This window comes from Hirundo rustica, chromosome 1 (genome assembly GCF_015227805.2).
Source record: "Hirundo rustica isolate bHirRus1 chromosome 1, bHirRus1.pri.v3, whole genome shotgun sequence".
NCBI classification, from domain to species: domain Eukaryota; kingdom Metazoa; phylum Chordata; class Aves; order Passeriformes; family Hirundinidae; genus Hirundo; species Hirundo rustica.
The window spans coordinates 84616844-84643414 of record NC_053450.1 but is presented as its reverse complement, the minus strand read 5'-3'; the positions used below and the strand labels follow the sequence as shown (position 1 = coordinate 84643414).

The 26571-nt window shown below is 40.2% G+C and overlaps 1 protein-coding gene across 1 annotated transcript; it reads left to right on the top strand.

Moving 5' to 3' along the window:
* Nucleotides 1-1219: 1219 nt before the first annotated feature.
* KDSR (3-ketodihydrosphingosine reductase) lies at nt 1220-26285 on the top strand. The gene is made up of 10 exons (XM_040075286.2): nt 1220-1364; nt 8695-8784; nt 9904-9960; nt 14749-14814; nt 14960-15055; nt 16025-16216; nt 17923-18006; nt 20372-20455; nt 22245-22346; nt 22704-26285. Exons 1-10 carry the CDS (start codon nt 1257-1259, stop codon nt 22821-22823), a joined length of 999 nt encoding a protein of 332 aa, XP_039931220.1. The 5' UTR covers nt 1220-1256; the 3' UTR covers nt 22824-26285.
* Nucleotides 26286-26571: the final 286 nt, after the last annotated feature.

Below are 26571 nucleotides of genomic sequence, written 5' to 3'. Positions count from 1 at the left end.
GTCTCTTAATTACCTTGCACAGAGGGTTTGTGTTTTGTACCTCACTGACACGCGATATTTCCCATACAAGGGAGAGCTCTCTGCTCTCATCCCGTTCTGAGTGCACATTGCAGGAACGCTCCGACACATCTCCACAATTTTCGTCATGTCAATTGGTAGCCTCAGGCAATGTATTAACACGTTTGTGTACAAACAGGCGCTTCATGCTCCCTGCCAGAAGTTTGTGTAAAGACGTCGGGGCAACCTCCCAGTAGCTGAATGGAACCCACAGGGAAGAGAGAGATGGGGGATTCTTTGTCAAGAACTCTAGTGATAGGACAAAGGGCAATGGGTACAAACTGGAAGAGGGGAAGTTTGGGTTGGATATACGGAAGGACCGCGTTGTGAGGGTGATGAGGCACTGGAACGGGCTGCCCAGAGGAGCTGTGGATGAGCCATGACCGGCAGTGTTGAGGCCGGACGGGGCTTTGAGCAACCTGGTCCAGTGGAAGGCAGGAGGCTGTATCGAGATGATCTTTAAGGTCCCTCGGAACCCACACCATTCTATGATTTTATGATTAACCGATCAGTCAGGGGGTTTTTTTTTCCCCCCTTCCCTCCACGGATAGGGCATTCAGGGCGAACTCCGAACCCGCCCCTCCGCGGCGAGCCGGCACGCACCGCCCATCTCGGGGCGGGCGGCAGCGGCGAGCCCACGGCCCGGGCCCGCCCATCGCGCCCTCACGCCGCCCTGCCGCGGGTTCCGCCGCCGAGGCCGGGCTCTCCTGACCGGGGCCGCTCCCCGCTGCCCCCCGGAGAGGCCGCCATGGGCGGGGACGCGGAGGAGCGGCCGCTCGGCCCCGGCGCTGTCCCGTAGGGGGCGCCCGCCGCGCCGGCAGCGCCTCCCGCTCCCCGCCGCCCTTTGCCTCCGTCCCCGACCCCGGCGGCGCCGCGCGCTCCAATCCGCGCGCCCGGCCCCGCCGCGCCGCCAACCCGCGCGCGCCCGCCCCCCGCCGCGCCGGCCAATGGCGGCGCGCGGGCCCGCGCCCCGCCCCGGCGGCCAATCGGGCGGCGGAGCGGCGGCCGGGCCCGGCCCCTCCTCCCGCGTCCGCCTCCTCCGCGCCGCGCTCGCTCCCGCCGCGGCAGCGCCGTCCCCGCCGGTCCCGCCGCGGCACGGGCAGCGGACGGGCGGCCCCGCGACCCCCCGCGCCGCAGCGGCTGCCCGAGGCGCTCGGCCCCCCGCCCGCCGCCCCTCCTCCGCCGGCGCGGCCCGAGCCATGCTGCTCCTGGCCGCCGCCTTCATCGTGGCCTTCGTCCTCCTTCTCTACATGGTGTCGCCGCTTATCAGCCCCAAGTCTCTGAAGCTGCCCGGCGCGCACGTCGTGGTGAGTGCGGCGCCCCGCGGGCAGGGAGCGGGGCGGGGGTCCCCGTCCCGCTTCCCCGCGGGAGGAGGCTGCGGGCGGGCGCTGCCGCTCGGCCTCGGCGCCGGGGTGGCTCCCGGGCCGCCCGCCCTGCGCCGGGAAAGGGAAGGAAGGAGGGAAGGAAGCCGCTTTCTCCGGGCTGGGGGCGCGGGCTGCGGGCAGTGCCCCGCCGGTAGGCGGGAGTATGGCTGCGGGAATCCCGCCGCAGGAGCGGGGAAGGGAGGTTCGGAGGCACCCGGAGCGGGGCTGGCGGCTGGGCAGCGCCAGCCTTATGGGTGCCCCGGGAGAAGGAATCGTGGAAAGCTGGCGGTGGCACCCCGAGCTACCAAAACACCGGGAGCCGCAAGTCCCGGGTGATAAGGAAATGACCTGTCCCGATGGCTCTGACAACCGCTGTGTGTCCCGGGTGGCTTAAGGCGATGGTCTGAGTCACCATCTTCCAATCTCAGCGCTGGCTTTTTGAGACATTCCTCTTGACTCTCCAAGCCGCCGGTTACCTCGGGTTTCCTTTTCCTTTAGCATCTCCCAGGGTAGTGGAAGTGGCGTGCGTACGCATAAACCGAAGGCCAAGTCTGTGATCTCCTTGGTCTGAAAAACCAAGCCAGGTATGAGGAAACGGAAAAACCAATACAAAGGAAGTGGTCAGATGACACTTGAGCACCCTTTCATCTTTAAGCACATAGATACGGTTGTCTTTAAGCAATATTTTGACAAGATGAAGGAAGTCTTTGGAAGAGCATAGTGTTGAAAGAGTCCGTGAGCAATACATCACTGGGAGTTATATGAGTATGTGGCTTAGGAAGCGGGGGACGGAAGAAAGGGGAATACTACCCAGGTGCTTTCAGAGGGATCACAAAATAGTGAATTTGGTCATGTGACAGCAAATGAGTTAAGCAGTTCAAAAGATTCAGGGTTTTAGAATCAACTTTCTAAGTTTATCTCCAAATCTCCAAGGTATGTTTTGTGCAGAGAAGCTGCAGTTAACTGTTTGTATAAATTTACTGTAAGTGAGTAGTTTTGGTTTGATTTTTTTCATTATTATTTTTTGGAGTTCCTCTTTGGAGGATGGAGCTGTCCCCAGAATGATTAAGGTGTTCCCAAGTTGCAACAGTGCTCCCAAGTTGCTTTATGCAGTAGGTGTTAACTTGGGAGCTGTAACTGGCTTTACAGCATCATATTCTGTGTGAGGTGTGTTCAAGGTTGCATTAAGGTTCTTAGGTTATGGCTCTTTCCCTGCAGGAGTAATGATTATTGAGGCAAAGGTGAAGAAGACTTATGGGCTTTCTGTGACTTTTACGAAGAAATAGAATAACAAGCATAAAAATTTTGGATTTATTTATTTATATATGCAGTGATTACACGGAGTTTTGTTCATTCTGTATAGTGACTCTTAAAAAGCTATTGTGCTGGCTGTTCTAATCAGAAGGGTTCATTTAAACAAGTTTACATTGAAAATGATGAGACTGTTCTTGTTGGAGAAGTCTCCCTGTAACCATTGCTGCTAATTAGCAGTTTAAGCTCAATTTGGTACTAGTGGAAGCCTGAAAAACAGTATTCCTGCAAGTCCTGTAAAATTAGGAGTTCAACTAGAAAACTAACTATATGAATATATTGATGAAGAAAAAGGCTTTAAGATATATCCAACGTGATGATACGAATAAAAATCTGCAGGTAAACGGTTTTATTGATGTCCCTACTTGTAGAACTGCTTGTTTTATTTTGACTTCAGTTATGCTCCTAAAGTGTTTATGCAAATTAATGAAATATGGAATAGTTGGTTTGGAGGTCACTAGTTCTTAGTTGTGTAGATGCTTTTGATAATGCTGGACACTTGTACTTGTGGATTTCAGATTCCCTAATATTATGCATAAGGAGAAGTATTGAGCGATGGTAATGTAAATCAGAAATACTATTCAAGAAGACTTTCCATGTTTTGTGTGTAAAGTGAATTCTTTATTTATGTGCTGGGAGTGAATATTCTCTGCTACTGAATTGACTGAGAGACTTCATGAAGATATATATAAAGACCGTAACATTATGTAAGGGCTTCTCTGAAGTCTTCTCACAGAAAAAGATCAAAATCTGTTTGAGTGTCAGGCCTTAGTTAAACCCACAATTGAAATAAATAAAAGAGTAATGACCTGCAAATTGTGTAAATAGCTGGTGGGGCCCTTTCAAGAGGACAAGTGATTGTCATTGTATACTATAATTTTTCAAAATATACCTGAATAAATTGCTTTACTGAAGCAGAAAAAGTCAGTCTTCCCTAGAAACATTTCTTTCTAGGGGTCTGTTGAAATTATAATGAAACTATCTGTTACATTTCTGAAAGAATGTCATTGGGCAATTGCAGAGGCTGTTACATACATACCAGTTATTGGATTTTCAACTGAAGTCAGCTTTCTTTTCACTTTTAATCCTTCAGAAAAATTATTTCTTTGCTTCTAGTAGTTATGATTAGGAGATGTCTGAGTTATGGCTGAATAACTTACTCTGGCTGCCCTTTGGGATAGGAATTTGAAGCAGAAAACTTGGTTTATTTTTTTGTTTTTTTCCTTTGTCCTCTCCCACAGACATTTGCATGATGGAAGCCCTTGCTGTGTTAGGCGAGACATAGTTTCTGGAGAAATCATAGAATTACAAGCGTCTCTTTTTCTTAGAAAAGGAGTGCTATTCAGAGTGAGAGTCTAGAGAACTCCAAATTACTCATCGTGTAATCTTGTGGGTTCCTCACCCCCCCACCCCCCCCTTCCTTATCTGCTATCTATTTTCTTTTTGCCAGCTAGCACCATTAACTGGTAAGGGCTTTCTCTGCTCTTAAATTGGCTCGGGCATTAGGTCTATCTTATTTTAAACAAAATGCTTCTTAGATGCTTAATGCTTTTTCACTTCTTGCATGACTAGGAAAACATTCTCAAGGAAAGGGTGTAAAAGTTATTTTTGTGTTGTAGAGATGCTGCTTCATGTGCTGAAATTCTTTGTGCTTTGAGATTCAGAAGGCAGCTTACTACATTTCTGATCTTGCCATTGGCTTTATCGCTCTCCTTTGGTCTCGGGCTACAAACTAGTACACGTCACAGATTCTGTGAGAACAAGCTAGTATTTTGGTAGCTGGCTCTAACAGTAGACAGGAATATGAAAATAGGCTAAGGCAGTCACCACTGATGCATTTGCATTGAGATCACTCAGACCACATTTAATTGCCCTTTTTTCAGGGATGTTACACCTGCTCTATGCACGTTCTCTCATAAGTTTCTCTACAAAAATTCTTGAGTGATGTTTAAAAACTCCTTGCTGAAATATCAGTGCTAATCCTCACCCCTTGTTTCAGCCTTCATCTTTCTAAAACCAAGTTGAATTTCTAAGAAAAACCCAGACCCCTGAGGTCACAGTGTTATGAATGCAGTTTATCAAGTCTGGATTAGCGATGGCAGGGAATGGAAAGGTGTTATCTGCTTGGGACTGTCTCCCATTCAGTTTGACAAGAGCCCTTTTTCTTGTGGATGTGGTTCAGGATGATCGTGCTGAACCCTCCTGCACGTGGGCCGTCTCTGGTCCAGTAATTTCCCCACTTCTGTGCAGAAGCCAGCCTGGTAACTGTGGTTGGCTTTAAGGAAGGCCCATTTGGTGTCTCAGCACCATCACCCCTGTGTTGGGAGTGATCAGATCTGTGGTGTGGACACATCCGAGTGGTTTGGCAAGAGGTCATTTTGAGTCTAGTCAGGCGTGCTAACCACTTAGAGCAGATTAAAGGAAGGTTCTGTTTCAGTAGAACCATCTATCAGAGCACTGTTTAAAAGCATGAAGCCAGCTTGCGTCCAGTTCTGAGTGCAAGTTACTGAGTTCTATTGGAGATGCCATATCAAGTCTTGATTTTGATAATTTCCAATGACAGTTCAGTTAATTTGGATTTGGACTCTGTCTCATCAGTTGAAGTGGATTTCCAGTATGTCACATTTGAAGCTCTAATAGATCCGTTCTCTGTACCTCACCCCACCATTTCCACTTATAAGGGGGAAATAAATCCTATGATTCTTAAAAATGGAACTCTGTTATCAAGGTTCACAGCTCAAGAAGTTGGAGCCAGGCACTTTTTGGCATACCTAGTTTGGTACCTGTTGTTTTTAAGCATAGAAACGGCTCAGTAACCCTGCTCAAGGGCTGGTAGCACTGCATTCTGTACATCTGAGTTAATACTGTTTTAATTGTGCCTTCGTGTCAAAGTACTAATCTGTGATTTGAGTTGCGGTGGCCAGATCTTTATTTTTTGTAACTCCTCTGAGGCTGGGTTACAGTAAAACTTAATAATGGGATCGGTGGCAGTTGAAATGTCTGGAATTAATGAAATGTAGCAGCAGTGTAGAACCATTGGCCACAAGGGTAAGTAATTGTAATGATGTTGTCTTTAACAGAGCAGGTGTATGCTCTTCCGTTAGTTCTGAGCATGTGTTAGGAACATACCTAACAGACCTCATAGATTTGCTTAGGTTAACTTCATTATAGCTCAAAGCAAACTTTTCACTGGTGTTGGAGATTTTGTTGTTGTTGTTGTTGTTTTCTATTGCATCAGCACTCATGGTGAATGTTCCTGAAAAATGTATTAGTAACAAACTCCCATGTGCTTTTAGCAGCCTCCCACCTAAATGCTAGAGTTCCCAGCTAACTGATATGGCACTTTATCATCGACCAGTCTGACATGAGCTCTATCCAGTGTTCTTGGGTGTGACTGTAAATAAAAATTGCCTTATTCTGTTCCTTGCATGACTTCAGACATTGTCTTTCTGAAATGAACGTTAGCGTTGTTTGACAAGCTGGAGGCTTGGCGCCGGTACCTTTGTGTGCAGAGAATTCCTCAAGCAGCGGTGGAGTTGACCCACTCCTGATAGTCACCAGTTTGTGCTGGTAGCAATCAGGTCTCACCAAAAACTGGAATTGGAGCAGTCTTCCATGCCCATGGATTAGTGCTGGTGTACCTGCTGCTGACCTGTAGAAGCATCTCACACATACTGTGGATATGAGGTCTACCTGAATGTATCAAACTATTGTAATCTTTTCAGATATGTATTGAAATATTGCAATCTGTTTTAAGAATTTCAGTGTATTTGTTACTTCTTTCCTTCATGAAGCATTAAATTAATTCTGTAGTTCTGCTGAAGTCCCAAATCAATAATTAACGCTCGCACTCTTAGGGACTGACTTGCTCTGAAAGCCGTCATCGTTGGCTTATAGTACTACAGACAGGGATCTGCATTTCTAGAACAGGACACACATCCTGGAGTTACCCTTAAAGCTTTGGGCAGTGTGAAGCTGATTTTGCAGAGTCAGTTAGAAGTTGATCCAAAGCAGTTCTCTCTAATAACAGGAGGAAGCCTAAAGAGCTGAAATTAGTCTTTGTGAGTGCTACACCCATTCCTGGCCCATTTGCAGCTTAAGATGAACCAGTCAGAAACTGTGGATTGTGTTGTAAATCTTTGCTGGGATTATTTTATTTGCGCTAAGCTGTTTTTGAAGGCTAGTGATAAAATACTCAAATGAAAGAAGAGTTTAATGACTCATGGGAATGTAGTTCTGACTCTTCTGACTTTACTGCCTCCGGGAGTGGAAAGAATTTTGAGGATAATGCATCTCTGAAAACAAAACTGAGACATTGCCCAATGAGGAGGCAACAGAAGGCTTTCGATAGGATGTATAGTTAGAGATTGGGATCTTTGCTGGTACCCTTATTAGCTCAATGCCTCCATTTTCTTAAAATGGAGGAGGTAACCTTTCGCTGGAGTCTTTGGAAAGGTTTTCATTAGAAGCAAAAGGTGATGATTTCCGAAGAAATCTGAATTTCATTTTCTTGCAGTTCTTCTGAACTCATTTTATCCATGTGTTTTTCTTTAAAATAACTGCTTCTGGGTATTTTGTTCCAATATTTTCTCAATATGACTTTTAATATGCTGTCTAAAGAAAATTCAAATAACTTGGGTATATAATATATATATAAAATAATAACTATATATATATTCAGTGTCCTAGAACCAAAGGCACGTGCAGACTGAGACTGATCCAAGTCACCTAAAGATGTCAGGCAGACATTTTTATTTTAGTCAAAAAGAAAGGTCAGGATTGTCATCTACATCTTGTTCACAGGCAGTTCATAAGTAGGTTTGTTGAGGGTAGTGAGAGAGGTAGAAAAGGTATTTTCACCTGTATGTTGATGTGATTTGTCAGGGTACATCCCTGCAGCATATTAACTTCCTGTTTGCATATAAGACTATCCAGGTGTTACAGCTTGGAGGATCAAGAAAAGGTTATGGAAGTTTAGCTGCTGCCATCCCCCCCAAACTGAAACAGCAGGATGGAATGGGGAGTTCAGGGCTCTGATTGGGGAACTGAAAAATAGGCTACAAAGGACCAATTATTGAATTAATGGGATTTTTTCTTTTGATAAGAAATAAGGTGTTTTCTGTTTATGTTTACGTGATGACATCTTCAGAAGGCAATCTGCAATAGCTGATGTTACAAGTAATTTCTGCTGTGGCCAGGTATGAAGGGGCAGTATATATTGGCACTGTCATGGCATTAATAGTGATTTCAAACTTTTAACAACACACTTTTAGAAATCGCCTACAGATCATGTGAGAGCACCCATGTGGGAGTGGGCTAGGTGTGCCTGACAACAGAAACGACCAAAAATTACCCCTGAGGTAAAACTGGTTTTAGGGTAGAAACAAAGGCTCATTGATTGTTACCCTGGTTTTTCTGAGTTTTTTATAGCCTTTTTGAATTTTCATAAATGGAGTCAGATCTTTTTAGTTACTGTAGAATATTAGAGCAGTTTTCTAACTTTTCCCACACATGTAACATAAATAAATCCTTTGTTTTTCATTCTCTGCCCTTTGTTTGCATATTTCTAACCTGAAAACAATTGTAACTGATGGCAGGTCTGGCCAGTTGGCTGAGAGGTGAAAACTCTAGAAGCCAATCTTCTGCTAGACCCACAAAATGTATAAAAAGTAAGAAATAAAACAAAGAGGCTCTCTCTCCGCCTGTCTCGGTTTGAGCTGGATCGGAAGGACCTCTGCCCTGCGAAAATCTCTTGTCTGCGTGTGACTGCTTTGTGTGTCTCGGTGACAATTGATCTCTTCAGATTTTATGTTTCATTCATACTCCATAAGTAAGCTAACTTTAGTGTATCTCATCGGGTGATATTTTAACCTCAGTATGTTTTTAGAATTTTCATGTGATTTGACTCAGACATATGTGAGAAGAGATGAGGCTAACACTGATATTTTCAAATTACCTTTAGGTAACTGGAGGCTCCAGTGGAATTGGAAAATGCATTGCTATTGAATGCTATAAGCAAGGTGCTTTCATAACACTGATTGCAAGGGATGAGGTAAGTGTATGTGTAATTTTACTGGCTAAGCTATTCACAAAATCTGTATAGGTGGGGAATAATTTTGGAATTGGTGATTATTCATACTTCTTCAGTGTATATTTTAAGGGGACCCTAAGCATTCCAAGTTAATGCATTTGAATAGCAGAGGTGACTGCCTTTTAAAGAAGCATAGCCCAGTGTGGAATTTGTGATTAGCTTGCCTTAACACTTTGCCAGTACTGTTGCTTTTGTTATTAGCATTTGTTATATCATTGCCTAGATTTGTGCCAGAGCACAAAATCAGGAAAACCCCTATATTGGGTAAAACTGTAGAATTTCCCTGCAGTAAGTGACATGTGGGAGTTTAATCATCTCTAAAATTGTCAAACTATATTGGTGTCTAATCAGCGTTAGATCATATTATTTACTAGGGAAAAACTCTTCATCAGGACAGCTTTGGAAGGAAAAGCATTGCTTTGTTGGTGTTTGTTTTTGTTGTTGTTTTAAATAAGAGGTATTCAGTATTTAGTTGGAATTACTCTGTTTTCAGAACAGGCTGTTGTTTTATTTGTTCCAAAAAACCTAATTATTCTGGAAACAAAAGCACTTAATTTTTTGGAGGCCCTCAGTCCCAGCTGATTTGATAATTTACTTGCATTTGAGAACTTGCTTTACATTACCTTGAATGTAGTCAGAATTAAGAAAATGTTTCTTGAAAAGATTATTACACTTTGAATTTACCAGATTTTGGGGGTTTGATGATTTCATGCCAGTGATTATTTTGCAGGACGGTTTATGTAATATCACATAAATATAAAATAGAGCCAAAATAAGGGAGATGAATCAATACTTACAGTCTTAGTCTTAGAGTCTTAGTCTCTGTAGCATGAAATAAAAGCATTAAATCTATAGAAGTCATTACTGGCTGTAGAACACAAAGTGAAAAGCAAAGAAGTGAGTTCTTGATAAATTTCATGTTTTCATATCTTTGTAAGCCTTCAAAATGACAGTAAAGTGCCGTAATTAGTTGAGGATAGCTTTGGGGGGCTTTAGGGGGTGTTTTCAGGCCATATTGAAGTACTGAGCACTAATACTGCTCTCAGAACGGTGTTTCAGTTGCCTTTGTGTCCATTTCAGAACAAGCTGCTGCAGACGAAGAAGGAAATAGAAAAGTACTCTGTTAATGACAAGCAGGTAAGGTGACAGCCGAGAGGGGCTCTTGTGTGTTTTGTTTAAGACAGTGACTACAACACGGTTCACTGGTCTTGTCTTTTAAACAAAGCTGTTTGACGAAACTGAGTGAGGACTCAGTATGTGGATTCAGGAATGCCAGTCTGTTTACATGAGATGTTCTGAGCTCTTGCTATATTTAATGTTGCCTAGCTAATGCATTAGCCTGCTTTTCTTAGAAAAAGATGTCTTCGTCTGTAGGTGTAGAATGCTTTTTTTGATAGCTGCAATTTACTGTCACTTGATAAGCATTTTATTCTTTCAAATGAAGTGGAAGAACCATTTTTTTTTTTCCTCAAATACCATGTTTTTTGCAATTCATAAATACGGCATCTGTCTTGGGAAAGAAGTTGAGTTGCTTGTTCCCAGGTTTATTTCACTACGTCACACTTTTGTTCCTTTTCCTAAACGTAGAAGCTGCTTTGCTGAATAGATTATGCACTCGTGCATGAAGGCAATGGTTTACAGCTGGCAGAAATCCTAGCTTAGAATAGCTAAGATTGCTGGTTCAAAACATGCAACCTTAAGGTGAAATATTAAAATTTTTTTTTTTTTACTACTAATAATGAAGGGGAGAGGGGAACTAGTACTGAAACTATCTTTGACTTCTCATGTTTCAGAACTTCGTTGATCATGAATGTAACTTAGTCACTAACTTCCTTTTGTAATCACTAATAGAAGCAATTTATTTGTCCATAGTTTTTGGGGGAGCTTCAATCCCAGTTGATTTGATAATTTACTTACGCTTGAGAACTTACTTTAAAGTTCTCAAGAACTTCAGAGGTTTGAATTGATAAATTAGATATTCTGTAGAAAAGAAGCAGTGAAAAAAAGCTGAATATTTGTGGGCAAAAATGTTAGTATAGTAGCTGATACAAAAATTTTTAATACCTCAGTGTGTAAGATAAGATTCTGTCTTTGCTTCCTTATACTTTTGTCAAATGGCTCCAGTTGTTTGTTTTTTTTTCCTGTGCGTGCTGCCTTACTCAGATCAACTTTGTTTGAAAATCTAAGCCATTTGAGGTGAGGAAAAGCTGTATTTTGCCCACTAAAAAAACCAACCTGATAACCATTTTCTTTTAGCTGCTCTAGAAGTTTCCCAATCTTAGGATTACAGTTAATCCCTTGTCAAACACTGTGTCAGGATGTTCTTGTTAAAATCTGTCCTAGCTTGATAGATGCAGCCTTTTAAAAGGACTATTATTCAGTGCATGTACCTAGGAGTTTGAGTGAGCATCTCCAAAACTCCTTCAAGGCTGAGCAAGCTCCAGTGTGCACTGACTAGGGGTTTTTTTTGCAGAAGCAGTTTCATGCTTGTGGCCAGGTCAAGCAGCTGGCAGCGGAGGTGATGGGCAGGCTGGCTCCTGTGTGGCTCTCGGGTCGTGGATGTGGTCTCAGGGAAGCCTGGCTGATCTGAATGGAAAGAGCAGAACTGGAGAAGGCAGGGAGTCTGGGGCGGCTGTTAAGTGACAGTAGATGAACAGACAAGCTGTACAAAAAGATGACTGAAAGGCTGAAGAGAAAGGTGATGGCTGGTATAGATAACATACACAGACTGTTGATCACAGAATCCTGGAATGGTTTGGGCTGGAAGGCACCCTAAAGATTGTCTAGTTCCATTTCCCCTGCTCTTAGCAGGGACACTTCCATTAGACCAAATTGCTCAGAGCCCCATCCAACCTGGTCTTGAATGTTCATTTCCAGGGATGAGGCATCCACAGCTTCTCTGGACAGCCTGTGCCTGTGCCTCCCAGTAAAGAATTCCTACCTAATATCTAATCTAAACCTACTTTCAGTTAAAAGCCGTATCCCCTTGTCCTGTCATTACACGCCTCTCTTCAGGTTTCTTGTAGGCCCCTTTTAGGTACTGAAAGGCAGCTGTAAGGTTTGCCTGAAGCCTTTTCCATGATGTACAACCCCTTTCTCAGCCTGTCTTCATAAGAGGGGTGCTCCAGCCCTCTGGTCATTTCTGTGGCCTCCTCTGGACTCACTGCAGCAGGTCCATGTCCTTCCTGTGCTGGATCCCAGAGCTGGATGCAGTGTTCCAGGGGAGTCTCACCAGAGCAGAGGGGCAGAGTCCCCTCCCTGGCCCTGCTGTCCACGCTGCTCTGGATGCAGCCCAGGACACGTTTGGCCCTCTGGGCTGTGAGCACACATGGCTGGTCTCACCCTCCAGCACCTCCAAGTCCTTCTCAGCAGGGCTGCTCTCAATCAGTTCATCTCCAGCCTGCATCAATGGCGGGGATTGCCCCAATCCAGGTGCAGTACCTTGTACCGGGTCTTGAACTTCATGAAATTCCCCAAGGGCCCACTTCTCAAGCTTGTCCAGGTTCCTGTGGTGGCATCCTGTCCTTCACATGTGTCAGCTGTACCACCAAGCTTGGTGTCATCTGCAGGCTTCCTGCAGATCTCATTGTCTGTGTCACTGAAGACTGAATGGTCCCATGTCAAGGTAAGAGGCAGATATCCTCAGGAAAGATTTTTTTTTTTCTTGGGCATGTGCTGTCACCTTTCAGGTCTTGGATACATACTTGAAACCAAGTTGCATTGACAATCAGAGTCTGGCCTATGTGTACCTTTAGTGTTTCACCATTGCATGTGGTTTAGAGTGCTGATGGTGCAGCCTCTATGGATGTAGGTGTGCACTGGAACAAAATCCTTACCCTTAGAGGTCTTTTCCCAGTATTTTCTAAATGCTTTTTCTAATCTAGAATATTCACAGTTACTTTACTGGGGGTTGAGTTGATATTTTATTGAGGAAAGCTTTATTAATGCAACAAAAAGCTTTATTTATCCAACACAGCACAATATTTAGAACAAAATGTGATGAGCAGGGCTGGGCATAAGAGTACTTCTGGCAGCATATTCTGTGTCCTTGATGTGGATCTATGGTCCATATTTTGGGGTAAAGGTATTAGTATATGGTAGCAGAAAGAATGTATGATAATAGAAGGAAAGAAGTCAGTTGTAAAAGGTGACAATAGTCAGTAAAAGCTGTGGTAGTTCCCAAATGTATTGTTCACTGTGTAACTAATCTACGCAATCTGTTAAATTTACAAATTGCTCCAGTTTTTATAGAGAACTGCAATTTACTTCATCTCCTTACTGATCTTGGCAAGGATAGCCAAATGATAATTCAGTGTTGTTTGCATTCAGCTGCTGTTTTGTTCTTAAACTTATGAAAAAAATAAATGTTTCCAAAATGTAATAAATGCCTTAAGGGGGTTCCTGCCAATAACTTGTGCCACAAGTTTACTCTGCTGTCCAACTACACACAGTGCTGGGAGGCAGGAATAGCCAACCTGCTGTACAGGAATGGCAGGCAGATTCTGTTTATGCAGCTGAGAAGTGTCACAGTCCGACCAGGGGCAGGAGTGACAAAACACTGGCTGCCAAAGCAGTTAGTTACACTGTGGTGAGCCTTTTGTGTGTGTGTGTTTGCCCACATGCTCCATGATAAGTGGTCATGAGCATACTTGTCACAAACTACTGATGACTTTATTTTATTTCATCTTTGACTTTCAAATTAATTGACCAAAGTAGCAGAAAGGATAGAAGTTGGAACAAGAATACAGGAATCCCTCCTGTTACTGCAACAGGAGATAGCTTTTCTGTTCAAGATGAGGAATTGCCCCAGAGCTCTGCTGTTGGCTTAGCAGAGAGAATAGCATAATTGTCAGTACCTGGTGTTTGCAGCAGTCTTGCAGTTTGCAAGTGGTAACCCAAAAGAAGCAGTGCTTTCTTTGGCCAGAAGTTGATTTGAAGGTGCTTGAAAACCTAGATCGTGAGTCCATCTTGCTGAAAGGAATCAGTAACTTTCAAGGAAAACGCAGCCTAACTTTTAGCTGCAGGAAAACCATATCATTATTGTGGGTTTTCCTCCTCCTGATTACCCCTCCCCTCTGCTTCTTTTTTCCCTGGTTATTTTAATTTTTCTGTATCTTTCAAGCTAAACCCAATGTCTGATTATCAGGCAAGGAGTAAATATGTACACATGTCTTCACATTTTGAGATTTATGACACTGTGCAATGACTCCGTTTCTCATAGAATTTTTGTTTTCATTTTGTCCTTGGGGTGTCCCAATTAAATATTATGCAACTAGGTTTACTACTATTCTTGAAAAAAAAAATCATGGAATAAGGAGGTAGTGTGCATTGCAAGTGCTAAAATTAGCAGGTTTTTAACACTTGCTTTCTAAATTTTGGAACAGATTTTTTTTTGCAGTGCAGATGTCACCATTTCATGGTAACACTGCAACCATGCCTTGCTATGAGGTGGGAAAAACATTTTTCCTTTAAAGATGAGCCTAAGCCATACAAATGGTTTGACTCAGGTTTAGGTAATAAAAGTTAAATATATCACTGGACAAATTTGATTGTCTTAGTTAAAATAACTTTTACTTATTAAACTTCATGTAAATAACTCGGTCAATAGTGTGTCTTAGTACAGTAAATTAGAAATTGTACTTTGCACATGAGTCACTGCTTTGAAGATCATGAAGTGCTTATTTGTTCTTCACGTAATCTTTATTATACTAGAACTATGTGTGTGAGGGGGAGGAGCTTGGAGGTAGCAGAAATTGCTTTCTCCAGTGTGGAAGAAGTGCAGAATACCTTGTCAAAAAGCCTTTTTTTTTTTTTTTTTTTTTGGCGGGGGAAAGATATGACATTGAGCCTGTTTCATTTTGAAAGGCTTTAAGTCAGCGATTACTGGACTTTGTGTGTTGTGAAAATGTGCTTTCACTTTTCTAGGTTGTACTTTGTATTTCCGTTGATGTGTCTAAAGACTACGAACAGGTGGAGAATGTTCTAAAACAGGTGAGAAAATAACTGATTCGCCTACATTTCTTAAGAAACTTCTCCGTGTGTTGTATTTCTGTTGGAAATAGTTTCTTATTTGGTATGGTGATACAGGAAGGTTTTTCCTCATAAAGAGTATGTTAACCTCTGTCCCTTCTTCCAGGCTCAGGAGAAGTTGGGGCCAGTTGACATGCTTGTAAACTGTGCAGGAACATCAGTCACAGGGAAATTTGAGGATATTGAAGTGAATTCTTTTGAAGTGAGTGAGCATACTTTTTTTATTTCATCGTATGATAATTTCTTATTTAACCGTCCTAACAATTAGATTGCATTCCTGTGTCTGCAGACTTGAACAGTGTTACACTTGACTTGTGCTAGCTGTCAGAATCTCTTCAGATTTGCAAGGGTTGCCTCTAACTTCTCCCCTAACGATTTCACGTAGTTTCTTTTTCTTCGTTGAAGATTTTTCAAAAATATTTTTAACCTATTTAAGAAAAATGCAGCTCTTACCAGTGTTCGGTTCTGAGATGCACAAATTGTTTCAGCTTGACAAGCTGCTGCTCTGATGAAAAGACAAAAAAGAAACCTCAAAACCACCTGTATTTTGGTTACTTTTTGCCTGCAGCCCTCAGGCCTCCGCTCATCTACAGATAATGCTGAATCATCTGAAAATACTAAATGGGCATCATTTTATAATAAATTTGAACCATCCATTTTATTGCTTGTATAGGCTATCAGTTGTGTTTTAGGTCTTGTAGAGAATGAAATTAAAGACTTCCCGTTATCCTGGCAAAGAATAAAATCTCTGGAACGTGTAAATACGTAGCATTTTTCCTGTTTCCTGTTTTAGAAAGCTCTTTAAACTTGCAGTGTGTTTTCATGCATCATGCATAAATGGATTGCTTCCTGGAGGCTGTTCAGGTTAGATTTTCCCTGAAATATTACTCTTTTTTCCTTCAAGGCCATATGGTTCACAGTATTATCAGTATGCTGGATGCTATTAAGACTTACAGGATTTCTTTTGGCATGGAGTGGGTTTTTTAGCTATAAAACAGTTTATGAAGCTGTAGAATAGAAAACAGTTGTTTCATTTGCCAGGACAGATCTGGTGAACCTGATTGTTAAAGCAGACTGAAGTAGGGTTTTTTTTCCTGATAAATAAGGCCAAACAGCTGAAGAATTCTGGATGCGTGGCTCAAATGCTCAAATATTAATCCTGTTTGTGCAGAGATTAATGGCAGTCAATTACCTGGGTAGTGTCTACCCGAGCCGAGCCGTCATTGCTACCATGAAGGAGCGCAGAATGGGAAGGATTGTGTTTGTCTCATCTCAGGCTGGCCAGTTGGGCCTCTTTGGATACACAGCTTACTCTCCAACCAAGTTTGCTCTTCGGGGGCTGGCTGAAGCCCTGCAAATGGAGGTACGTGTGCAATAATTTGAAGTAATTTTGGTTATAAACGATTTTGTCTTAACTGTCACCACAGGACATTTTCATTTAAATAGGTGGGGAGGGGGGTTATATTGTGCAGCATTGTTAATATCTGTGTTATTTGCCCTCGTTTGGCAGCAGTACAATCTTGTTGCTCTGCATAGGTTGCAAAAACTAACCTGATTTCAGTTGCATAAGAGGGAGTAGATTGAATCTCTTCCTAAAACTGAGTATGAGATGTGCAGACATTTTTTAATTTTTCGTTTTAATTAAAAGGACTAGATTTTTAAAACTTTTAATTAAAAGCCTTCTTTGAGGTTCTAAGTGCAAAATGATATTGAAGATATGACATGGATGCACGAGAGACAGGCCAATAATTGCCAGTTTGATTGAGAGTCTATGGTAAGTGGTATATGAACCATATGAAACTGTAAAACTCCTAAGCTAGAATTTGAGGATTGTCCACCAAAAAAAAAAAAGGGGGGGTTGCAGTGACTCACCCTTCTATATTTTGATAAATATGAGCTTGTTATCCTACAGTCGTCTAAGCTTATGTTTAAGACCAAAACCAAACACTTTTCATTATTCAATGGAACAAAGTGGGTGAGTACACTGTAGTAAGACAGATGAAAGTGATTTGAAAATTACTTTTGTCATTTTCCTGTCGAGAATGTATATTTGAATAATTAAGTGTTTATATATAAAAAAATGCCTTTGTTTGGTTCCAGACCCTTGCATAGTCCCTGTCATATGCCTTGGTCAGGATAGAAATGTAGGATAAAACTGCCTCTAATAATTTCTGGTCTGCCAAACAGAACAGCATGAGTGCAGGGTCTTTCTTCAGACTGGTGACAGATATTTTTGTGAAGACGGAATTATTCAAGACTAAAAATAGGGTGTTTATGGGCGTATGGTGTGGTATTTCAGGAAGTGTTTTCAATATAGAATGTTTCATAATATAAATATGCTCAGTGTTTTACAACATTTTGCTTTATTGTAGCCCTCTGAATATTTTCATTAAAAGCTTTTTTTAAATATGTACAGGTTTGCATTGTAGCAGTTCGAGTAGAATTGCACTGTGATGTAATTCTATGACACATACATACAAATACATAACTAAATACAATTCTTGATGTAAGACCTTCCACTTTCCCTCACGTTTTCCAATTATTTTTTGTCTCCTTAGACTTCGACCTCTTGCAAGTTTATACCATGAATTGAAAAGCCTTGAGACTTGAGTATACCTCTTAAAGATAACAGATCGGAATTTTACATTTTTGTTGGGCTTTTTCCTCAGTGGAAGTCTTTTTGGCCTTGTGTTTATAAATGTTGGGTTCTGTTATTTGACAGAGGTTTAGTCTTCTTTTAGAAATTGCAATTGGTAAAATTATAGACTTAAGCTACTTTAATACTCTTCCTAAATGTCCTGAAAACCACTGAGATTCATCAAATAATTTGCAAAGTTTTTAGGGACTTTTATTAGAAAAAGCATCACAACCACCTTTTAAAATTCTTTGCTGTTTTGTTTCTCAGTTAACAAAGCTGTAAGTCTCGAAATTGCTGAGGACTTAACCCTACGAGCAATTTGAATTCATGCTTGCTGAACTTCTTAATTACAAGAGAAATTGATGAAATTATGAGGGACATGTCAAGGCTGTCAGTATTAAGATAACACTTAATGTTTTTGTAAAACACAGGTAAAACCTTACAATGTCTACGTAACAGTGGCCTATCCTCCAGACACTGATACTCCTGGCTTTGCAGAAGAAAGTAAAACGAAGGTAAATTGTCCTTCAGTTTTTGAAACCAGTATTTTTAAAGCATATTAAGATTTTAAGAAGTACTCTTAAGCACTTCGGTTTTACCAGTTTTTAACTACTCAGAGTTATATAGCTTGTGGGATTATTTTGTGTAGTTTCTTGTTCTGAGGCTTTAACACTTGCCTTTAAGATCAGAAACATTGCAGAGTATTCCTGCATGCAGTCAGAATATTGGTGTGGGATGGTAAACTGTACATCACTATTTTTTTTTTTTTATACTGGAGCTTAATTAACCAAAAATAATATTCCTGCTTTGCATCTTTGATAATGCATTGCTGTTGTGGTAGATGTAACAGATCGAAGCAAACCTCAGTTCCTTCAGTGGAGCCTGCAACCAAATGATGTTGTATGAATGCATGTAATGACCCAGTTCAGTAATGGCTGTTTTCTAGTATTACAGTAGAAAAGAAACTCTCACACTGTATTCATAGTAGAAATGACAGGATCACTTTTCAGAAGGATGTGTCAGCAGCAGGAGGCTTTTCATTTGGGTTACCTTAAAAGTGAAAGTTTTGGCCTTTAGTCACCTCTTGTCATTTGCCATGTCCATACATGAGAAGTACAATTCTAAAAATCACATTCAGGCCCCCTGTTCAGACTATAGCATCAGCTAACCAGAAAAAAAAAAAATCTTTATTTTTTATTTGCATACTGTGAACTAGAAATCTGGTATCTAAGGCTATCATCTTTTCAACATGCACCATCATGTATAATTGGAAATTGAGTTTGAATTTCATTTTGTCTTTCACCCTTTGAATAGGAATCAGTAGGGATTGTATAACACAATTCTTACTTCATCATTTCTTGATAGAGATATTCTGTATTAAATGTATACTCCCACACATCCGCATAAAGTGCCAGAATTAGACATCTGCAGATACTTGTATAGCTTGCATATTCTCTAGGATTTTTTCCTTCATAATAGCCTATTTCAGGGAACCAGCAGAATGTACTGTTCATCTAAGATTTCTCTTTGAAAGAGATTCAGAGAGATTTCTCATTTGTCAAAAAAGTCTTGTCTTTTAGGAGAGAAATATCCTTTGTTTTAGCCCACATGACCTCTTTGGATAACCTGCTCCTAGCATGATAGTGTGCCTTAAATTTCTGCAATATTGCATTGCTCTGACATTTCAGATACTCATTTATTGTTGCATTTATTTATTACTGCTGAATTACTGTTAATATTTGATACTACTTAGAACATATGCCTCCATCTTGCATCTCATTTTTCTCTATAATCATTGAATATAGTAAAAAAAAGTCAGGAGCTAGGTTACAGCTTTCCTGTGTTTTATCAGTAAGCTCTTTTTTTTTTTTTCCCCCCTTTGAGGTAGCTGCCTCACAAGTGACAGCTGTGCCTTGGCCAGCTGAGTAGCCAGATCAAGCATTTATTGGCTGATATCTGCCTGCCTTATTTCCAACATGTCATGAACTTTAGCTGTTGCTCCTGAACAGCTGCTATTTTTTTCCCAGATTCTGAGTATTTGAGTTACTGTTGCTAACCCTGTATATCTCATTCAGATTTGTTTGATGCTGGCCAGTAAGCTCAAAAGTAAATAAGGGGTTGTGAAATGGAGATCTGATGACATGAGCCATATCACTGTAGGAATGCATGTGAAAGCCTTTTGTATGTGATTTCTGCTGGCAGAGACACTGATGTGCCCCTGGCCACCCTTAAAAGACACATACTAAAAAGAAAAAAAAAAAATTTCAGTGAGCTTGGTTGATGAAATCAGAACTCATAATTCTACAAATATTGTGAAATAGGCCCCTTTCTGTGAAAATTAATTACTGTAGTTCTTTGAATTGATGACGAGAAACCTGTAGTTGCTCAACTTTTCCCTAGAAGTGCTTTCTTTTAAAAATAATAATCCCAGAATTAAACTAGTCCCAGTATTAGAGTAGCCTTGAAAAAGAGAAAGCAAGCTGTTTTATAGGATCTTAAAATATTTCAGGCCTATCTTAGACTTCATTTCTGGCAAGAAACATAAAGGAATGAGTATAAGTATTGAGGAAAAATAGTTAAAGCCTTGTCGTAGCTTCTACAGAAAAATAAAGTGCTTTGGGGAAAAACACCCCTCACTTTCATAGTAGTAATAAACTATATACAGAAAAGTACTACTTGAGGAAAAGTTGTCATTTCCCTTTGTAAAATTGGACTATTACTTATGAACGTGCTTATACCTTTGTTTAGATGGGTGTTTTAGGTGACACCTGCTAGCAGTGATGTCATCCGTGACAAAAGACCCAAACCCAAAATTTGACATGCATGTATTTTCTCCTGTGTGTTGTTAGTTGAACTTAAATTGGTGTTTTTCTATTAAAGCCCTTAGAGACGAAGCTGATTTCTGAAACCTCATCTGTTTGCCAAGCAGAACAAGTCGCCAGAGTTATAGTGAAAGATGCCATAGTAAGTAAATGGTAGTTTTTGAACATCTTCTCTGTGGAAGAGACTAGGATCACGTGTCGTGCTTGCTTGAGACTGTAAGGCAATGACTAAGCTAAGTGCAAAACCAATTACCACAGAACAGTTCTCTTAGGTTAGTTTGAACAAGAGCTGTTTTCTTTATTCTTCTTTTGCCACTGTGCCCACAAATGATTTTCTACAGTCTCTCGGAAGTCAAAGTTATCTGAAGCTGTACATAGACAGAATAAAATGATGCATCAGTATGATGCAATGTCTCAAAGATGGATTATGACTGACTTGAAAGCACTAAACTCTATTGACATTTTATGTATCAAATACCATTTGTCTAACCTCAAAAACTTGTTGTACTCTCTTATTTTTCTTTAAGATGAGTTCATATAAAAATAATTTTACAATAAAGGAAGGCACTTGACCTTTTTTGGCTTTTAATATCTGAATTATGTGATTTATGAGTGATTAAAATACATAAAATGCGGTTCTTAGTGTATTGCCTTTCTGACGATTTTTTTTTTTCAATGTTTTGTGCTAGGGAATGCCTTCATGCTTAGTAAAGCACCGCAGAATAGAACCAAACATGAAATTTTATGATCATAAAGCACACCCATTGCATCCTAAAATCTGCAATTACTTTCCAGTTCCAAATAACTCTTGATCTTCAACGTGGTTTACATTGATAGCAGGGGTTCAATTGTGAAGATTTTACAGTGTTTTCACGAATACAGCATATAAACACAAAATTGTCTGATTCTGTTTTAAAAGCAAGTATTCCCTCAACACAATTTCCAAATCACCTCTGGTGATTAAGGAAAACTAATCTCCTCTCTCATCTTAAGCATATGGACTATCTATGCCATACTTTCTACACTTTGGATCATATATTAGTTCAGACATGGTCTTTATGCACTCCAGCCATCACCAGAGAGACTGAAATAGAAACGAGAAGGTGTTTGTGTACTCTTAGGTGTGCGTTGAGAAATAATCAGCTCGAATAACCTCTACTACTTTGCATAGATTCACCCCTAACCCTGATTCAGGAACTCCACCTTTTCCTTTCACTTCCACATTCCATAGATTTAGTCCCACAATGTTACTGTCTTCTGGCATAAAGTCAAATGGAAACAAATAAGAGGAGCCCGGGAGTAAGAGCTGTGGAACTACAATTTTACTGTTAAGTAATTAAAGTTGTTTGGTTGTTTGGGATTTCTTCCTGGTGTCTTTCCCTGCCTTTTCTCCCCTCTCAATTATTTAGCAAGCTGTGTCTTGCAGTTAAAAATTCTTGATGTAGGTGAAGGAGAGCCTAGCATTTGAAATACACCTCCTTGCCAAATCTCATGTGATAAGCAAGCTAATTTTAACAAAAGGCAAGCTGTATTTGTCATACAATTACAGTAGTGGTTGGTGATCTGTTAGAGTTAGGGTATCATTCTGTTTCTGAAACATGCTTATTGCTGTGAAGACTGTCAAGTATTTTCTATAGAAATAAGAAGAAATTCATAGCCTTTAAATCTTTTAAAAATCTGCAGTAATTTAGCACGCTCTCTCTAAAGAGAATTTAGCTTCCTTTTCCATTTTTAAATTAATGCCTTTTGGAATGTTGCTGTGTAGCCCAAAATATTTTGTTTAATTGTGGTAATAATTTTTTTACATATAAATATTTGTTGCTATTGAGATCAGGTATCTGTGTCCATCAATAGCTGTTAAAATATTTTGTTAAAATTATTTGCCACAACTGGGTAAATTACTTTCTGATTTTTTTAATCCTTCCATCCAGCAAGGGAACTTCAACAGCTCGGTTGGATCAGATGGTTACATGCTGTCAATATTGACAAGTGGAATGTCACCAGTCACTTCTATTACTGAAGGTCTTCAGCAGGTAGGATTTGGGAAGTACCTGTTGTCATAATTTCTGGTAGTTTAGAATAATTTCAGGGTGTAGAACATTATGCAAACGTGGATTATCTTTTCATCACATGGCTGTTAGTACTGTGGCACTTAAGTTTAGGAAACTGCGGTAGTGTTTTCAAGCTGAAGCAGCAAGTTGGTGAGTGAGCTAAGAGTATTCCAGCTACTCACTGCTGAACGTAGTTAGCTTTGTTTGCTAAGTTTGTTTTCTGAAGATTATATAACATGCCTGCCTAGAACTTCTTTAAAAAAAAAAAATTGATGACTCAATAATATGGTGCAATCTTGGATCCAAAATGAATTGAAAGCTGTTTCTCTCTGTTTCCAGGTTGTTTGCATGGGCATTTTTCGCATCATTGGCCTATTTTACCTAGGAAGTTTTGACAGCATAGTTCGTCGCTGCATGATGCAAAGGGAAAAATCTGAAAGTGCAGATAAAACTGAGTAATCTTTACTTTGAGTGGAAAGAAGAATGTCAAGCGGTCCTGGACAGCTTGCTGCTTAAGTGGGACTCAGTTTTGCTCCTGAAGGATTTAGGCTGGAAGTACTTGCATGTGTGACAGAGGAGTCCCCTCAAAAGCTATGAAAGAAAAAACAAAAGTACAAATCCAGAAAATGCCAAACTATGCAAAAGTGTGAATGAGGACTAGATACGTCTTTTTTTTTTTGGTGATTTGAGTTGGAAAGAATTTGGAGAGCTTGTAAGTGATCCGTAGAATAGAATTGGAGAATGGACTATGTGCGGTAATTCTGGACAAATACTTAAGTTTTCTCACTTTGGTGCTTATGGATGAAATAAGTACCATGACAGACCGGGCTGAAGTAGATTGAAGTCCCCTGATCAAGTTGGTACCTTTTGCTAACGTTTTGGGACTGCTTTTGATTTAGGATGTTAACTTTTCCTTTGGCCAATCTACAGATCCTTCTGATAATGACAGCTTTCCTTATTCTGTCCAACATACGACTGTGGAAACCCGAAGATCGCAAATATGTTTGTATGATCCAAGCTTTCTCAGTGTGGGAGTAATTAAAAAGTATGGTTTAATACATGCATACTTTCTAAAGGGAGATGAAGAACCCGTTCCCACAGAGAAATGCTAGGAGACGTCATCGGGTCTGTAGCTCTTCTGGTCTTTGAAGTATGTTGTGAACAAAAAAAAAAAAAAAAAAGTCAAACCAATATCAAGTGTGTCAGTTATGACTCAGCATTTTAAGCCATTGAAACAATGTACAATTTTTACAGACACCTAATCTGCCAGGTTTTGCTCTGGAAGGAAAGTGGCTTAATGCTACTGTTCTGCACATTAATTTCAAAGCTGCAAATGATGAGCCAAACCAGTAGTTGATGATAGAATCAATTGTAATTAAAATGCCGGGCTCTTCCAGTAGCAGGAATGTAGCTTTTTAGGGCAGAGGGGTCAGGAGGAGGGAGAGGTATGTGTCAGAATGGCCTTCCACACTGCATTTTGTCACTGCACGGAAAAGCTTTCACATGAGAAATTACATAAAATACTCTCCTTATATGACCCACTTCTAATTTGTTTCATTTACATTATATGAAACAAGGCTGCTCAATAACTGCTTCAGAATACACAGAACCCAGTGGTTGTTTCTAAGAAATCTCGTTTAACACTGAAAAAGCTTGATGCATAACAATGATGTTTTAAGGGTGCACTATGTATACAGTTTATTTAATGGACCACTATAGTAAGTGCCTTGTGAGCTGCTTTTTTTTTTCAAAAGCTGCATATTTTGTATTTGTTAGCACCGCTGTGTTTTCAATGTCATATTTCCATTTTCATTCAGTACTCTGAATCTAAAATTATGTGTGAAACTGGGCACTTTCACTTCTTTGAAAGTAATATTTAACAACCAAAATAGGCAAAAATTGATTGCTTTTGTTAGGAGATTCTCTGTATCTATTAAAGAAGAGGTATTCAATTAAACAGAGATAAAAAATAATAGCTGGTTAACTGGAAAACCTTAGAATCTAATTTATTGAGGTTGGGGGTTTTTTCCCTCTCTGAATTAGGTTGATCACTTTTCAAATTTTCTTCACATAGACTAAACTTGCTTTAATACCTGGTTATAAACATTTTTTTTTGGAGAGGATTACATTGGTGCTCTCATTTTAAGTGGTGAAAATTCGTTATATTGCAAATGTTGAAGCACTGTTGAATTCTTCACAAAGCCTATGTTTTAGGTCCTGCCTCCTGATTTTGTTTAGATATGTGAAGTTGTGCATGCCTATAATATAATACTAATTTTGAGAACATAGTGTATTCCTGCATTTTTAAACAGCTTGGCTTCAGTGCAAAGAAATCTAGTGTGCATTTGTATTTCCTGTGCTGCTTAATGTGAATGACATAAAGGAGCATTTATCATACATCCATTGTCAACATTGCTGTGTTTCTTAAAGCAACGTAACAATGCTGTTCATAGAGTCACAGAGTGGTCTGGGTTAGAAGACACCTTAAAAGATCATCTCGTTCCAACCCCCCTGCCATGGACAGGGACACCTTCTACTGGACCAGGTCGCTCAAAGCTCCATCCAGCCTGGCCTGGAACACTTCTTCAGGCCCTATGATGTATGTTATTCTTGTTTTGATTCAAATCAAATAGTCTTTTGATCACCTGGAAAAGATACCAAAAAGGGTGAATTGGTTGTATTGTAGTTTGAAAGAAACACTTATGTAAATGACTTGATAGCAGCACGAGCTTGAAGGTCAGGACTTACAACCAGTAAGCCTTTGGATACTTGAATTTTTTGGATCTTCAGCTTGGAATGTTAAAGGGTTTGCGTTTAAGAAACATGACCCAGGAGGTCAGAGCACACACAGCGCTATGGCAGCTGGGCCTCTAAAGCTTTCAGATTGGGCATCTTGGATCACCACTCACCTCCCAGTAATGACTGATAGAATTCAGTGCAAGTGTCTGGATAAGTAAGACTACCAGGTGAAAGTTATGGCCCCGATCTACAGACGCTTCTGTTTTGCAGACCTGATTTTGCATAGTGTAAGTGGTTGTATTGACAGTGAAACCGTAGGTTGAACCCTGGGCAATTGTGGAGATTGGAACAAGGTATGTTTTTTAAAGCAAGAAGAATAACCTTTTTCATTGTTCTAGTTTCTGCTGTTGCAAGTTAATGATGTTAATTTTAGCTGATAAAATTCTCAACTGTTTTACTGTCAAAACAAGGTAAATTGTCAACTACAGCAACTTTTGGTGTAAATTTCGGGTTTTTTATGCACATTCTCTTATCTACCAATGTACTCATTTTAAGGTCCAGTATAAAGTGAAGGAGATGCCTTGTAATCTTGTGGAAAAATGCTTAGCAGTTGAAAAACTCTTGCCAGTTTAAATGTTACAAAACCTCTGCATCGAAATGTTTTAACAGTGTATTAGATCCATGAACATCTTCAAACAGGCTTTACTTTCTACTTATTGTCTAATTGTCAATAATTTAATCACTTGTGCCATATCAGTTGGAGTCTTGTCTCTTGTTTTCTTGGTCAGCTTTTAAGATTCAATTTAGGCTTTGATAGTCTTTTCCATTCCATGTAGTTTCTAATGACTGTTTGCTTTATATACAGATTTATTATAATTTTACTTCTAGTTTACTTCACCAAGGTGTTCACGTGCAATTTAAATAGATTTAATATTTTAATAAGGAAAAAATATATAGGTGAATAAAGTTTATTTGCTGTGAAAAACTCTAGGCACTTTTAAATGGTAAAGATATATAGCATTATTTGTAAAAAGAAACTTTGTGCTTATTGCGTCATCATTTTTTGTGCCAGAACTGTAAACTAGTTTTCATATTTTATATTTCTCAAAATAAATGGAGAATCAACAAAGCCTGTAACTTTTAACTTCTTTGAGAGGATAAAGAGCAATGGATAAATTCATTTGCAGGGCTTTGGTGTGGTGATTTTTTTTCATTTGGGTTTTTCTTTTTTAAACTTTAGATTAGCTCAGCGGGAGTCTCTTGATTTTTAGGACAGCAGAGGGGGCAACATGTCCATCCATTTTAGCTTAGTGCAGAGGTAAAAAGGGATGTAAAAAATTCGACTGATTATTGTCAGCAGCTCCAGTATCCTCAAACTAGAATGAAAGTGAGATTAAATTGACAAAACCTGCCTTTGTTGCTGGAGGTACCGCCAGTATGTAACCAGTGCTTGTGCTCTCTGGAAATG